The following is a 17,901-nucleotide window of genomic DNA, read 5'->3' on the forward strand; positions in this document are numbered from 1 at the left end:
AGCACCCCGAATGCAGCCTCACTAATGACTTTTACAACTGGAGCATCATTTGTCAATCTCAATTTGGATGTACTCAGTGACTGTATTCACGGCCCTGTGAGACAGAGAGTTCCACTGATATACAGTCAAGAAATAAAGAAATGTCTGCCGGTTTCAGTCCTTATACTACACGTAAAGTATATTATGCTTGGAAGAAATTGTCAGGAAAAGTGATTAAGTAAAGTTGTACCTCCAAACAGAACTTGACAAATAATGCTCGTGAAGGGGATTGGAGGGTGTGGGCCCAGAGTGACAAAGCACCGAATCAACTGTGAACTTATTAAATGGCAGAATAGACTCAAGGAGCGGGATGCCTAATGCCTCTATTTCTTATGACTCCAGGGATATTGTCCTAAATGGTTAATTGTTTATCCTGAGACCATTTTCACTAGTTCTAGATTCTGCAGTTAGAGAAAGCAAGACTTATCTACCCTGTCACTTTCTCCTAAAATCTTCTATCAAAAGTGATCACACAAGTGAGTAAAAAGCAGTTTTACTTAACCTCTTTTCCTCTGACAGTTCCCTCCATGCATAATGTCCTTTATGTCCAGGGACCAACATTGCACACAATACCCTATATGAGGTTTCACCAAAGCCCTGTTGATTTTCACTGATTTTGAACTCTTGTCCCTTTATCATAATGGGCATCATACTCCAGCAGAAATGGGCATTATACTCCAGCAGAGATGGGCATCATACTCCATCAGAGATGGGCATTATACTCCAGCAGAGATGGGCATCATACTCCATCAGAGATGGGCATTATACTCCAGCAGAGATGGGCATCATACTCCATCAGAGATGGGCATCATACTCCATCAGAGATGGGCATTATACTCCAGCAGAGATGGGCACCATACCCCAGCAGAGATGGGCATCATACTCCAGCAGAGATGGGCATTATACTCCAGCAGAGATGGGCACCATACCCCAGCAGAGATGGGCACCATACCCCAGCAGAGATGGGCACCATACCCCAGCAGAGATGGGCATCATACTCCAACAGAGATGGGCATCATACTCCAGCAGAGATGGGCATTATACTCCAGCAGAAATGGGCATCACACTCCATCAGAGATGGGCATCATACTCCAGCAGAGATGGGCATTATACTCCAGCAGAAATGGGCATCACACTCCATCAGAGATGGGCATTATACTCCAGCAGAGATGGGCACCATACTCCATCAGAGATGGGCATTATACTCCAGCAGAGATGGGCATTATACTCCAGCAGAGATGGGCACCATACTCCAGCAGAGATGGGAATCATACTCCAGCAGAGATAGGCACCATACTCCAGCTGAGATAGAGGCCCTTCAGCCCAATCAGTCTATGCCAACCCCTGTGCCCACACAGCTAGTCCCAATTTTTTTGTGTTTGGCCCATATCCCTCCAGGCCCATGTCGTCCATGTATCTGTCCAAGTGCTTCTTAAATGACACTGTTGTACCTATCTCAATCACTTCCTTTGGTAGCTCATTCCATTTACTCATCACCCTCTGTGTGTAAGACCTTCTCCTCAAGTTACTTTAAATCATTTCCTTCTCACCCTAAATCTATGTCCCATGGTACTGGAGCCCTACCTCAGGGAAAAAACGTATCCATCTTATCTTTACCTCTCAGAATCTGAAACACGTCTATAAGGTCAACCCTCATTCATCAACTTTCCAAGTGATAAAGACCAAGCTTGCCCAACCACTCTCTATAACTTAGGCCCTTTAGTCCTGGCAACATCTTTGTAAGTCTTTGCACACTTTTCAGTTTAACTACATCCTTCCTATAACAAGGTGAACTGTACACAGCACCCTGAATACAGCCTCACTAATGACTTTTACAACTGGAGCATTATGCCCCAACTTATATCAATGTCTTGACTGATGAAGTCACATGCTAAAACCCTTATTTACCTCCTGTTCTACCTGTGAGTCCAGCTTCAACTAATTGTGAACAGGTACTCGTTGGTCCTTCTGTTCCATTACTCTCAGTTTCCCCACCATTTACAGTATACTTCCTGCGTTAGTTTGACTTTCCAAAATGCATCACATCACATGGAGCCACTTACCCACCCAGTTGTTGTCATACTGGCATAGCAAGTTCCAGCTTTGCATGAATCAGCATATCAATATCCTTCTATATAATCAACATCTATTGTTTTTAAAAATATTTAATTAATATTGTATTTTACTGTCACTTTGTATTTTGCTGTATGTTGTCTTGCCGACCAGCTTAACATAGGTAATATATAGGACTTCTCACAGTCCACTTTCCACCAAGCTTTGTTTTGTCTGTGACCTTGAGGGTACTACATCCAATTTATTTAATCTAAGACATGAATATAAATGGTTAATAGCTGAGTACAAAATACTGATTCCTGTGCTACTCTACCAAATAATAGTCTGTCAACCTGAAACTTTCTCATTCTGTTCTCTGTCCCTTAATCTTCTACCTAAAATATTAGCTTTCTACCTGTTGTTCTGCTTGCCCTAAGTCTATTCCAAGGCATTTGACCCATTAAGCTGGCTCTTTGAAAGAACTGACCTATTTAAAGCTCAAGTTCTTCTCTGTCTAATTAGCTTTTGAAAGTTTCCAAAAATTTGATTTTACTGTCAACAATTCACTGCTAGAAGAAATTCCAACTCATTCCCTTCTAATTCTTTTATTAACTATCTTAAAATGCACAAGAAAATATCTTCTTCTTTCTTGTTACATCAAGGTAAAACCTTTTTGAGTATTTCTGTCTTCAGAAAATTGTTTGAGCAAAATGATTGTCGATAAAATTGCAGATAGTGAAAATCAAAAATAAAACAGAAAATACGAGAAACACTCAGTAGATGTTCTAGCATCAAGAGATGCAACACATGTCATTTTAACCTTTACCTTTCCCACCATCCAGGTACAGAGATGAAACAATAATTACAGTAATTTGTTTTTCTTCCACTCTGATGTATGTATTTGGTATTCAGAATATGACCTCCCTAGGCGTGACCCTAAACTTTCAGTTGCCTGTGACTTTAATTCACTATCCTACTCCCATTCTGATATTTCTGCAATGGTCTCCTGCTTTGTTACAGTAAGGCCCGATGTAAACTTGACAAGCATCACTTTATCCAGTGTCTTGACAGATTGCTTCCTACATGCTTAGTTCTGAATTCTTCATAGAGCAATACACCATGGAAACAGGCCCTTTGGCTCAACTGGTCCATGCTAACCACAGCAACCTCCCTACTAGTCCCAGTTAGCCGTGTTCAGCCTATAACCCTCCAAATCCCACCCTTCCATCTATCTGTCCAAAGACTTACGTAATTGTTACAGTTATACCTGCCTCAACCACCTCCTCTGGGTGCTCAGAATCCCCTGTGTAAAGAAGTTACCTCTCAAATCTCTTTCCTCACATTTGTGCCCTCTCAACTCCAGGGAAAAGACTATGAATGTCCACTTTATCTGTACCCCTCAGGATTTTCTAATCTTTTATGAGGTCACCCTTATTCTCCTTTGCTCCAGGAGATAAAGATCCAGAGTGACCAGCTTCTTTCTACAGCCCAGGCAGCATTTGGTAAATCTCTTCAGCATTTGCTCCAATCTTTCCTCTCACAGAGTGATCAAAACTGTACACAGTACTCCAAGCGTGACCGCACAAATGGCTTGTATAATTTCCCTACTCCTGAACTTAAAGCCCTGACTGATGAAGACCAGCTTGCTAAACACCTTCCTCACTGCCCTTTCTACTGGCACACCTGCTTGCAGTGAACTATATTTTTGTACTCCCAGATTCCTCCATCCCACAACACCTGACAGTGCCCTGTCATTCATTGTATAAGTCTTTCTCTCATTTGACTGTGCAAAATACATCACCTCACACTTATCTAAGTTGAAATCTGCTTATCATTCCTCAGCCCATCTCCCTAACTAACCAAGATCTCTTTGTAAGTCATTCTAACTTTCTTCACTCCCACTAATTTAGTATCATCAGCAAGCTTGCTCATTATGCCATGTACCTTCATATTATTTACATGAATGATGAGTAACAGAAGTCCCAACACTCACACCTGGGGTATTCCAATATTCTCAAACCACCAACTGAAGAATCGACCTTCATCCATCATTTCCTATTATCAAGCCAATTCTGAATCCGCTTCGCTAGCAACCCCCAATTTCCATGTGACCTAATCTTCCAGATCAGCCTGCCAATTGGGTCCTTGTCAAAGGCCTTACTGAGGTCCATATAGACAACATCCGCTGCTCTACTGTCATCTACCCCTTTAGTTACCTCTTCAAGAAACATTGAAAGATTCGTCAGACATGATCTCCCAGATCAAAGCCATGCTGACTATTCCTGATCAGGCCTAGACCAACAAAGTGATGATAAGTTCATTTCCCTCCAGTAATTACCCTACAACTGAAGTCAGGCTTATTGGCCTGTAGTTGCTAGGCCTACCTTTGCTACTCGTGTTGAAGAATGGAACAACATTAGCCACCCTTTAGTCTTCTGGAACATTGGCCATGTCTAATGATAAAGCACATATCTTTACAAGGGCTGCCTCCTTGCTTTTTTTACCTGGCTTCCCATGAGATCTGGAGGTGCACTTGGTGAGGCCTTGTGGATTTTCTCACGTTAATGCACTGCAAGGCTGCAAGTGCCTCCTTCCTTGTGATATAGTTATGATTTAAAACCTTACCACTAAATACCCTCATTTCTTTGGTAGCAATAATATACTCCTTCGTAAACACTGAGGAGAAATAGACAATGAATAATCTCAGCCATTTCTGCAGTTCCATACATAGGCAGCCTTGATGGTCTTTAAGAAGACTTTGTCTCACCCTCATCACCATTTTATTGTTAATATAACTGAAGAATTTCTTGGGATTTTCTTTAACCCTGCCGAACAAATCCATCTCATATCCTTTTATTTTGCCCCACTTAAGTTGCTCTTAAACTTGTGATATCATTGATGGATTCATTCATACCTAGGCTGTCTAAATGTGATGTAAGCTTCCTTCTTTTTTCCCTACAGAGCCTCCTGTCAGCCAGGGTCTGCTGAACCTGCTGTGTCTATCCTTCACCCCAAAAGGAACATGCTGCCCTTGTACTATTGTTAAGACCCTTTTAAATTCGTCCTACTTGCCTACTCTTCCTTTACCTTCAACTAAAGTAGCCCAATCAACCACAGCTCGGTCCTGCCTAATGCCTTCCAAGTTGGTCTTGCTTCATTTCATGACTGCAGTCTGTGGTCCTGATAGTTCCTTTTCTATAACTATTTTAAAACTAATAGACTTGTTGTCACTGGACTCAGTGGTCCTCAGCTGTTATTTCAGTTACTTGCAGTTCCCTAAGAGGAGGTCCGATATTGCTCCTTTCCGAGCAGGTCCTTCTGAATACTAAGTGAGGAAACTCTCTTGGATGCACCACACAAATTCTACCCCATCCAGGCCCTTTTGGGTGCCATAGTTGATACTGATAAAATTGAAATCTTCTGCCAGCAGTATCCCACTATTGTCACAACTATGTACATTTTTCATTAACTCTCCTTTCATTTCTATTTTTCATTAGAACTGGCCATGTCTCCCTGTCATTATTTTATTACTGTTTGTGCTCTCCACCCCTTTTCAACCTTCTCTTCCATTAGAAACTAACTTATTTTCCTTTCTCTTCCCATTCTAAAAAAGGGTCCTGGACCTGAACTGTTAAATTTCCTCATTCCACACAAATGTGGCTTGACCAATTCGATTTTTCCATTGCCTTTTTTATTTATAATTAGAAATGACTTTAAGTGAACTTTATTGTATTAATAACTTGGATTTGTTGCATTTTGAAACTAGACTATTGTTAACATTTTTAGAATGCTTTAGCTGCCATTCAACACTACATCAGAAGCTTCTTAATAGATATTGCTAAATATTGGTGATAGTAATATTATCTATACTAGTTATTTCACCATACCAGTTTATAATAATGTTTCTTTTGGAAGTATTTTTGGAATCAGTCAGGCATGTTTGACTCATATATGCTTAAATTTGCAGTGTTAATAATTTGTTTTATTTCTTGCACAAGTAACACGTTTCGAGCTTATTTAAGGTTAAGCCGTCTGTGGCAGTATTCCTTGGTACAATTAAGAATTGAATACTGTATGCAGACTTTGTCCTCTTACAGTCTCTCTCTAATCCTGGAGGTTAATTCATTGCAAGAGAGGTGGACCATTTCAACAGCTGCTGCATTTTTCAGAGAACAGCAATGTAGGAGTTGGTAGAACTGCTCTGATTTCAATTTCTCCCATTTATTGTCTGCAGACATCAGGTCCTGCGGAAGTAATACTCCTGGAACGATGTTACATTGTGGAAGGCAGAGATAGCAAGAGCCCAGCTTTAACTATCAGTGAGTATTGACAACAGATTCACAATTTTAAATGATGCTAACTTGACTTCGAATACCATGGAATGAGTTTTTGAAGCAATGTTTGATTATATTCATTTCTTAAATTAAAAAGTATCAAAAATTGGCCTGATGAAGGTATTTGAGGTTTCATGTAGAATAATTGTTATCACTGATAAATTTGTTGCCTTTCTATGATGATTTTAAAGACTATACTCTGCATGTGTTTGAAATTCTTTGATAAAGTCACAGCTTTAGAAATTCTATCTCAAAGTGCAATATTTATATGTACTGTGTGACTGACTAACAATTTGTTTTCATAACTGGACACTCATCCTCTGGATCATGCAGTCTGCAGTTTTCCTTCAGATTTTGATTTGCTCTAACATGTCAATACATCATGGTGTCTGAACAAGCACAGTCAATGTCTGGACAACACTGAACTGCTTTTCAGCCATGCGTGAATGGCAGGGGATGTCACTTGCCCCTTACCCAGGCCCAGGCCTCTGCAGCAAATGTGAGAACTGCTTTGCATAAATTAAAGAAAATCTACCTGAGCCAATGAGTCCACAGGTTTGAGCAAGTTTCCGGCAGTTCCAGTTTAGGGTAAAAATTTACCCCTGGCAGGCCATTTCAGCTCTATCCAACCCAATCAGCAGCATCTCCCCATTCCCCAGCAACTCATCAAAACGTAAAATACATGGCATATCAAACACACCCAAAATGTTCCAGCATTTTGTGTGTTTTACTCGAGACTTCCAGCATTTGTAAAATCCCTTGTGCATATGACCTGCTCACTGTCCTTTTGAGTTTGTTGTGGTTGGTGATTGTAAAGATGTTTGTCGGATGTGGATTTCCAACTGCCAAAGAATACTGGGGGGCATTTTTTTTATCCTTATTTTAAGTCAGTAATGATTAGTTTGCCTTTGGCTGCTTTGCAGCAAAATTGCATTATTTTCAGAGTATCAGCCTAATCTACTGTTTTTAAAAGGTGCCAAGTTTTTCAAATCACTGTCACACTCAGTAATTTGGAGAAAGAATGCAACGTAGATTAACAGTACACTCATGGGATAATGACTTGGTGAATAAATGCACTGCCTGTTTTTGATCTATGGTCTAGGAAGTTCCATTGTTCATTTCCTAAACTGTGCTGAACTCCCAGATCACAGACTGAGGTGCTGCAATTGAAATCCACTCCTGTGTGCTACGGAAAGGAAAATAAAATCACCCAGGCTTGCTGCTCCTATATAGTTATGTCATTATTCTTGCCATGTTGTGCATTTGTGGGAGGTGGAGTAACGAATGCTGATAATCTTCATGTGGAAAGACTTGCCAACAGTTTCTCACATTTGACAAAATGTGGCTGATGTCTATTAAATTGTGCTAAAGTATGTTTCATGACCTTTGCCGAGGAGCAGTGAAACAATTGCATTAAAATTGCTGTGATAGAGTATATAACTTTGGGCCGTCCAGGATACAAGTAATTCCAAGTATTGCCCTTGAATAACCAAGAATATGAAGGCAACAACCCTGATACATCTTGGGCGTTCTAAATTTTACAAATTTTGGTTTATTGCTTGTAAATTGGAATCACATACTTTTCATAGTTTCTTAATTCCTGGCTTATTTGCCAGTTTATCTATTTTGATACAAGGTGGGTCTCAGATTGCGGCCATCTATTGAGAACACTTGAAAAACTAAGCTCAATTAGTTCTAATTCCTGAGACCACGTGGGTCACCTGGCGATGTAAAAGTAACAAGGGAGGTCGTTCAGAGGCTGGATGAGAGATAGGTATCTACATGAACCTCCGTCCGTACACCTTCACCTGTATGTTCCTTCTCAATGTAAAGAGGCCAATACTGACCATTAGCTTTCCCTGTCCGTGCTCACTTCTTGTTTCCCATGCTTTCTTTTGTTGACTGAAACTCTAAGGGAGTAACTTTTATGAAACTATCCATCTGTAGGTAGTGTGTACTGCATGCACTTACTGTACACCTTCGCAATGTCTTTCTAATGTGGTGGTGAGACATCTATCAGTCCACATAGTATAAGTGCTCCTACAGTGCATGACGTCACAAAATAACTGAGTAGTGTGCTGGGCCTTTTCAACAGGCAGTTGAGAATCAATCACTTTACAGTATGTTAGAAGACACATTTATTGAGAAAGGGTAACACAATCCCTTCGTTATTGAACCAGAAGGGTTTTTAAGAGAATCTGGCTATCATTTGCTGTTAGTGTCTTTTCATTCCTTGTTTAACTATGAAAATCACTGAATTCTAGTTGTATTCGGACTCATGCCTCCAGATCATTAGTCCAAGCGTTTTGGATCACAAGACTTAACGTAACCACCATGCCACTGTAATACTGAAACGCAAGAGCCACACTAGCAGCACTCTGAATTGACAGCTGTAGCCCAGGACTTTTGATTTAACGTGATAATTTTGAGAAAGCCAAGAAATTGATTTGTGGCTTCTAGTGCATAGTTGATACTTGTCTCGTTAATAGCTGGAACATCAAAAAAAAAGCTTAAGACAGGGGTTCTCAGGTATCGATCGGAAATGTGTGAATGTGGATTTTGGGTATTTGGCTCAGTCGTAATAACCACTCTGCTTATTGTTGGGATTCACTGACTAATAAGTTTAATTGAGTACCTTGCTGAAGTACATTGTGTAATAAGGTCACAAGCTGAGTCCATACACACAGCTAGAATAGCTAGAGAAGAAAAGGCTGTCAATTATTGTAAATGAAAATAATCATGTTACGGTGATGATGGTGTAATGGATTTAATCTTGTACCATACCCGAGAGCATACTGTATATTGGCAGCTTGGACACAGACCTTGTGTAACTAATTTGTGGTCCAGATGTTTGACATCTGTTTTGATATCTATATAGTGAGAACACTGATAATAGAAACAAAGGCATAACTGATCAAAACCTTCATTGCCATTTTTGTGAACTTAACCAGAGGAGGTGAAAATGAATCCCCGAAGTTATGCTTTGTATACTAAAAAAATGAAAGTGGCTACCTACAAACATAAAGAATACTGATATTTGTTATAAAAAACACAAAATGCTGTCTGGCCTGCTGAGTTCTGCCAGCATTTTGTGTTTTTTTTATTTATTTCCAGCATCTGCAGACTCACTTGTGTTGCCTGATATTTGTTATCTTTTTTTTGTAGCTTACATTTGAATTGCTCTTTAGGGCTTCTGTGATCTGTAACATCATCTATTGAACAGACTGCTATGAGGAGTGCAGCTGATACTGAAATTGTCAGTCTTAAAAAAAATCTTAATAACTGCCATCACACCGGGCAGAGTAATGATAGGAAAACAACTTCCCATATTTAAGACAAAGTTGTTGTGTTTTTCCACTTCACATAAATTGAGTTGGATGACCTGTGTAATTCTATGTATTAGATCATGTAGGATGCAACAATTTTTATGATTTTATAGTGGATTTATGGTGTCAAGAAACAGTAGTGAGAATAAAATTTGAAATTAAGTTTCATGGACTTACTTCTTCAAAATTACTGGGACTTGGCAAAACTATGCCATTGTTTTAGAAGTATGCCTCCAGCCTTTTGTCATATGCAAATTGTGAGTGTGACGTTTTAAACTGGAATAACTGAATTTGTAGAAATGAATAAACAATATGATGCAGAATTGTAAGAACTTGATTTTAATATTGGGACAGCTAAGAATCAATTATACACGTCTTTGTTGCAGAAAATTCTGAGAGCTAAGAAGGTGAACTAAACAGCATAATTAAGTGAAAAAAAAGTTAGCATTTCAGAAAAGGCTGTTCTTCAGAACTAATGAATCAAGTAACTAATAAATTATTACTTCATTCCTTCTTAGGTACTGATCTATTTTTTTTGCACATTTTTGTCACGTGTTGTACTTAGTTTCAAATTTCAATCACTTTACTTTCTACATCACTACCCCTAAGGGAAGATAGGAGAGCAAAATTGCTTTTCTCTGCTGAATTGTGCTAGTGTTTCACTATGGTTTTTGTGTCAATATTGTGATGTTCAAGTATGATAAGTTGGTGCGACTTCGCAAGAGGTGGATTCATTTGAATTTAGAGCACTAAAACCCCGATTACTTCCTAAGCATTTGTTTTGTTCCTTCTACCTGCAAAGGGATAGAGCAAGGGATACTTGTTGTTCTGCATTTCACTGGTAAGCTAAGGCTTGCTGGTAACAGTGTGTTACTGCAGTGTCTGTGAACCTACTGAGAGGAAGATAGGTGAGAAGAAGGAAAGTTATGTTGCTGTGATATTTTAAGTAGGTAGTAGTTTAAAAGAGTATCTTATGATTTAGTTTTTATTTTTTTAAACAATTATTTGTTTGATTTTTAGAAGTTTTGAGTGCTTCAAGCTGTCACAGACATGCACAAACAATGAAAATATTTTTGACAACTTTGAGGGATACCTTTACTTTAGGGTGTGTAAAACTTTCTTGGCATGGTCTTTGTTACATAGGAAAAAAAATAATGAAATACTCTCTGCCAAGCCTGGATCAGTATTTATACAACAGCACTCAAGAAGGTTGAGATCATTCAGAACAGAGAGATGAAAGGCAGATGGATGGATCCAGAGACAGGAAGGATTCAATGAGTGAATGGTGTGGACACTATGTGGATGGAGCCAGTAGGGGAACAGGGAGGAAAATGGGCGATGGGTTTGGAAGTGGATATGTGAAAAGGATCAAAAATGTGAAGACTGGGGTGTAGTTGGTAAGGGGAGATGTGGTCAAACAAATGGACAATAGAATTGCTGAATCTTAGTTAAAACTGGTGGTTGATTTGAGGGGCAGAGAGACTCAGAGATGGATCGAACACAAAAGTCTGGGAGCTGGGTTAGGGATCAAATGAAGGGCAGGTTTGGACAAGAGGATGAAAGACTTCAGTAAATTGTACAAACTGGGTTTCTTCCTTTGAGAACAGAGGGAGATGTGGAGGAATCAGATCAGGGGCCTGTTGTGACTTTCTGTGGAGCTTGAGATTGCAAGTACAGTTACTTGTACAGTTTAGCGCCTGTTTTAAAAAGCAAGCGAGGCATGTTGGAACATTCTGCAGAGCTTGGGATCATTTGGGTGATTGGCAAGGGATTTTAAAAAGAAATTAGGTTTAAGCAGAATGATCATTGTGGGAGGGGCCGTAGTATAAGTGGGCCAGAGTTAGAGTGGAGAACTGAAGCTTTGTGTTGAAAGGCTTTGATACAAAGAGGATGAGGTTAGGTTGGGGTTTCTGCCAGGACTTTCTATCTTTCTTTATTAGTGCCTAGCTAGAGTAATGTGAATGGATCCAGGGTCAGCGGTGTGCTCTGCGGGCCTCCAGTCTCCCTGATAACTTCATCTACAAGAAACATATCTGGATGCAACTCCAAACAGACCACGTTATGGAACCGGAGCTGCAGCTGGGTGAGCTTCAGCTTATTCTGGCAAATGAGGAGGAGGTAGATAGGAGTAACTTCGAGGTAGTCACCTCTAAGTTGCAGGAGGTAGATAGCTGAGTGACTGTTAGGACAGGGGAAGGGAACGGGCAGAGTACCCCTGTAGCCATTCCCTTTACTGACGGGTATACCTCTTTGGATATGGCTGGGGGAGTGTGGTGTCTGACTAACTAGGGGAATGCAGCCGGGTCTTTGGCGCTGAGTCTGGTTCTGTGGCTCAGAAGGGAAGGGCGGAGAGGAGCAGAACCGTGGAGATAGGGGATTCAATAATTTCATAAAGGGACAGGAGACTTCAACAGTGTGAAAGAGTTTCCCGGATGGTAAGTTGTCTTCCACATGCCATGGTCGGGGACTTCTGAAATCGAGTCTGCAGGAGGATGGTGAGCAGCCAGAAGTCTTGGTACATAGAATCATAGAACCATAGAACACTACAGCACAGAAAACAGGCCATTCAGCCCTTCTAGTCTGTGCCGAAACTTTATTCCGCTAGTCCCATTGACCTGCACCCAGTCCATAACCCTCCAGACCTCTCCCATCCATGTATCTATCCAATTTATTCTTAAAACTTAAGAGTGAGCCCGCATTCACCATGTCAGGTGGCAGCTCGTTCCACACTCCCACCACTCTGAGTGAAGAAGTTCCCCCTAAACCTTTCCCCTTTCACCCTAGAGCCATGTCCTTGTGTATTTATCTCTCCTAGTCTAAGCGGAAAGAGCCTACTTGCATTTACTCTGTCTATACCCCTCATAATTTTGTAAACCTCTATCAAATCCCCCTCATTCGTCTACGCTCTAAGGAATAAAGTCCTAACCTGTTCAATCTTCCCCTGTAACTCAACTCCTGAAAACCTGGCAACATCCTAGTAAATCTTCTCTGCACTCTTTCAATCTTACTGATATTCTTCCTATAGTTAGGTGACCAGAACTGCACACAATGCTCCAAATTTGGCCTCACGAATGTCTTATACAACCTCACCATAACATCCCAATTCCTATACTCAATACTTTGATTTATGAATGCCAGGATGCCAAAAGCCTTCTTTACAACCCTGTCTACCTGTGATGCCACTTTCAGGGAATTATGTATCTGAACTCCCAGAACCCTTTGTTCCTCCGCACTCCTCAGTGCCCTACCATTTCCTGTGTATGTCCTACCTTGATTTGTCCTTCCAAAATGCAACACCTTACACTTGTCTGCATTAAATTCCATCTGCCATTTTCTGGGCCATTTTTCCAGTTGGTCCAGATCCCACCGCAAGCTTTGAAAGCCTTCCTCGCTGTCCACAATGCCTCCAATATTAGTGGCATGAGCAAACTTGCTGATCCAATTTACCACATTATCATCTAGATCATTGGTACAGACAATAAACAACAATGGTCCCAGCCCAGATCCCTAAGACATATTGGAACCAATGAAATAGGTAGGAAAAGAGATGAGGTCATGAAGTGAGAATATAGGGTGCTGACTTACTGGTGTGTTGGTTGTCCATTGTTTCTGACGACCATGTTTGTCTGTGCAGCTTATAGACTGTACAGTCATAGATAGCACAGAGCAAAACCTGCGTGGGAGGAGTTTTATAGTGAAAAAGCCTTGCCCTCAAAAATGTTGGTCCAAAGGTATGAAAACTCGTCAGATCTGGAGACTTCCTTGGCTGCAGTGGATAGCCATGCCACCTTCTGTGCTTTGTCATGCACTTCACTCTCCATGAAGCATTGCAGCACCACCTTCTTGGCCGTTGGATCTTGTAGTTGATCTCATCTGCTCAGTCTGCTGGAACTGGCTTCACATGCTGGGGTAGACATATCCCTACCTCACTGGAGTTGGAGGTTCCCGGCTACCCTCACCTGGTTTAGCCCACCTGTCGAAGCGCTGTACTGAGGTGTGGTCACTGTTGCATGCAAACAGTTACTTGGAGCCACAGGTGAGAGCTGGGTGGCAGGTGGGGACTGAAGGTGGATGAGCTGCCCCGGGCAAAGCCCACAAGCCCACCTCCCTGGACACCCTGTACACTTACTGGTACTGGGCAATGAACAGATGATCAGATGACAGAACTCTTAGTGATGCATATTTTGGAGAATGTGACCACAACTCCCTAAGCTTTACCATAGCCTTGACTCGGATAGGAGCAGGTGGTGTGAGAAAGTGCATAATTGGGGGAGAGCAAATTATGATGTTATTAGGCAGGAACTTGGGATTGTAAATTGGCAACAGATGTTCCCAGGGTAATGCACAATGGAATTCTGGAGGTTGTTTAGAGAACAATTATATGGGGTTCTGTATAGGGTGGTCCCAATGAGGCAGGGAAACTATGATAGGATGAGGAGCCATTGTTAACAAGAGATATGGAGTCAAAGCAAAGAGAGAAACTTAAGGTTTGGGAAGTAAGGGTAAGGCTGGGCTCTAAAGAGGTACAAGGTCGTAAGGAAGCAGCATATGAAATGAACTTCTCGAAGGGGTTATGAGAAGGCCTTGGTTAATTGGATCAAGGAAAAGCACAGGTATTCTACATGTACATGGCTAGAGTGCCCAGACTAAAGTGTGGATAGGACCAAACAGGGATAAGAGATTAAAAGTGCCCAGAGTTAGAGGTGGTAGGGGAGGTCCTCAATGACACTTTGCTTCTGGTGAGAGGGGCATTGATGAATGAGAGGACACCGTAGAACAGGCTAACATGCTGGAACATATTGACATTAAGAAAGAGGGTGTGTTGGAACTTTTGAAGCGCATTAGCATAGATAAGTCCTTGGAGCCAGATGAGATATATCCCAGTTTACTACAGGAAGCAAAGGAAGAGATTACAGTCACTTTGGTGATGATCTTTGTGTCCTCACTGGCCACAGGAGTGGTACCAGATGATTGGAGAGTGGCAAGTATTCCATTGTTCAAGAAAGGTAATAGGGAATTATATACATCATTGGTGAGCAGACTATTGGAGAGCATTCTCAGAGACAGGATTAATGAGCATTTGGAGAAGTATAGTCTGATTATAGTTAATCAGTATGCCTTTGAGAGGGGCAGGTCGTGCCTTATGAGCCTGACTGAATTCTTCGAAGAAGGGACAAAACACATTGATGAAGGTAGAGCAGTGGATGTGGTGTATATGGATTTTAGTTCGGCATTTCAGAATCAGTATCAGACTCAGGTTTATTATCACTGGTGTATATTGTGAAATTTGTTAACTTAGCAGCAGCAGTTCAATGCAATACATAATCTAGAAGAAAAATCAATCATATACATATATTGAATAGATTAGCTATTGTGCAAAAACAGAAATAATATATATTAAAAAAGTGAGGTAGTGTTCACAGGTTCAACGTCCATTTAGGAATCAGATGGCAGAGGGGAAGAAGCTGTCCCTGAATCACTGAGTGTGTGCCTTCAGGCTTCTGTACCTCCTACCTGATGGTAACAGTGAGAAAAGGGCATGCCCTGGGTGCTGGAGGTCCTTAATAATGGACACTGCCTTTCTGACACACCACTCCTTGAAGATGTCTTAAGTACTTTGTAGGCTAGTACCCATGATGGAGCCAACTAAATTTACAAACCTTCTGCAACTTTTTTCGGTCCTGAGCAGTAGCCCTCCCCACACCCCCTCCCCCTATACTAGACAGTGATGCAGCCTGTCAGAATGCTCTCCACAGTACATCTATAGAAGTTTATGAGTTTTTTTGTTGACATACAAAATCTCTCCAAACTCCTAATGATGTATAGTCGCTACCTTGCGTTCTTTATAGCTGCATTGATATGTTGGGACCAGGTTAGGTTCTCAGAGATCTTGACACCCAGGAACTTGAAGCTGTTCACTCTCTCCACTTCTGATCCCTCTGTGAGGATTAGTATGTGTGCCTTCGTCTTACCCTTCCTGACCTCCACAATCTGCTTTTTCATCTTAATGACGTTGAGTGCAAGGTTGTTGCTGTGGCACCACTCCACTGGTTGGTATATCTCACTCCTGTACGCCCTCTCATCTCCATTTGAGATTCTACCAGCAATGGTTGTATCATCAGCAAATTTATAAATGGCATTTGAGCAATCCATTTTATTATACAATAATAGTATTTGACCTATGCCTAGCCACACAGTCATGGGTATAAAGAGAGTAGAGCAGGAGCTACTTTCTCTAATTTGACAAAGTTCCCCATTGGAGGCTCATTCAGAAAGTCGGAAGGCGTGGGATCCAGGGATCTGAGATTAACTTGCCCACAGATGGCAGAGAGTGATAATAGAAGTGGTGTTTTCTGCCTGGAGGTCGATGATCAATGGTATTGCACAGGGATCTGTTCATGGACCAACCCCAACTCTTTGTGATTTTTATTTGTGATTTGGATGAGGCAGCGGATGGGTGGGTTGATATATTTTCGGATGACACAAAGGTTGATGGTATTGTAGATAGTGTAGAAAATTGTTGTAGGTTCCAATGGGACAATGATAGGATGCAGAGCTGGGGTCTTGTGATTCAAGTCCTTAGATATCTAAGTTGCCACACAAGTTGGTAGGGTGTTTAAGAAGGTGTAGGGTTAGTTGGGGGATTCATTAGTTGGGGGACTGAATTCAAGAACCACAAGGTACTGTTGCTGTTTAGACTAAACTTGGAGTATTGGGTTTAGTTCTTGTTGCCTCGTTATAGGAAGGATGTGGAAGCTTTAGAGAGGATGCAGAGGAAATGTACCAGGGTGCTGCCTGGATTATGTCTTATGGGGAAAGGATGAGTGAGCTACAGCTGTTCTCTTTGGAGCAAAGGAGGGTGGGAGCTGACTTGATAGTGGTGTATAAGATGATAAGAGGCATTGTTTGAGTGAATAGCCCGAGAATTTTTCCCAGGGCAGAAACAGTTAATATGAGGAGGGACACACACAAAATCCCGGTAGAACGCAGCAGGCCAGGCAGCATCTATAGGAAGAATGTTGATGTTTTGGGCCGAGACCCTTCGTCAAGACTAACTGAAAGAGGAGATAGTAAGAGATTTGAAAGTGGGAGGGGGAGGGAGATCCAAAATAATAGGAGAAGACAGGAGGGGGGGAGATGAAGCTAAGAGCTGGAAAGTTGATTGGCAAAAGGGACACATTCCAAAGAAGGATATATGGCTGTAGTAACGGGTTTGGGTCAAAATGTGGTCGAAAAGGTGAAGGGCTGAAGAAATTATAGATGGCGAACAGTGAGAGAGGGTTTCTCTAAACTCCCATCAAGAGAAGATTTAAACTCCTTCAGTGAAGGCAAACCCTCTCTCACTGCTCCCCATCTATAATTTCTTCGACCTTTCAACTTTTCGACCACATTTTGACCCAGACCCGCTGCTACAGCCATATATCCTTCCTTGGAACGTGTCCCTTTTGTCAATCAACTTTCCAGCTCTTAGCTTCATCCCTCCCCCTCCCACTTTCAAGTCTCTTACTATCTTTTCTTTCGGTTAGTCCTGACAAAGGGTCTCGGCCAGAAACGTCGACTGTACTTCTCCCTATAGATGCTGCCTGGCCTGCTGCATACCACCAGCATTTTGTGCATGTTGCTTGAATTTCCAGCATCTGCAGATTTCCTTGTATATGAGGAGGGCATAATTTTAAGGTGGAAAGTATAAGGGGGATGTTGAAGGTAGACTTTTTACAGAGTGATGAGTACATGGAATGTGCTGCCAGGGATGGTAGCGGAGGCAAATAGATTAAGGACGTTTAGGAGATTCTCAGATAGGCACATGGATAGCAGAAAAACGAGGAAGTAAAGGATTAGATTGGTCTTAGAGTAGGTTAGAAGGGCAGCACAACATTGTGGACCGCAGGGCCTGTACTGTGCTGCATTGTTCTGTGTTTTAAGTGTCTGTGATAATAACTCTGCTTCTATGTTACATGCACTCAAACACCGAGAAACCGGCCAAGCACATGTACAGCGTACATGTACAGAGTACTTTCCACCCAGGAAGCAGTGCTTATGCACAGTTGCCAAAGAGATCACAGTCAGTGCAGCTGTTGGCACGTTCCTGTGCAGTGATCACAGGGTAGTGTCATTTCTTAAATGCAGGCTCTCCAGGGCAACCATAAACT

The 17,901-nt window shown here is 41.5% G+C and overlaps 1 protein-coding gene across 6 annotated transcripts in view; it reads left to right on the plus strand.

Annotated features, from left to right (window-relative positions):
- Positions 1 to 17,901, plus strand: part of inpp4b (inositol polyphosphate-4-phosphatase type II B) — a 786,855-nt gene that overhangs the window by 324,892 nt on the left and 444,062 nt on the right. For 5 of the 6 annotated variants that reach the window (XM_059965139.1, XM_059965141.1, XM_059965142.1 and 2 more), the window contains one exon: positions 6,326 to 6,410. In XM_059965139.1, the coding sequence (XP_059821122.1) occupies positions 6,326 to 6,410 (85 nt within the window). Of the gene's footprint in view, positions 1 to 6,325; positions 6,411 to 17,901 lie in introns of those variants that run through there. The other variant, XM_059965144.1, reaches the window with a different exon arrangement.

The sequence above is a fragment of the Hypanus sabinus genome, chromosome 3, assembly GCF_030144855.1.
Source record: "Hypanus sabinus isolate sHypSab1 chromosome 3, sHypSab1.hap1, whole genome shotgun sequence".
Taxonomy (NCBI): Eukaryota; Metazoa; Chordata; class Chondrichthyes; order Myliobatiformes; family Dasyatidae; genus Hypanus; species Hypanus sabinus.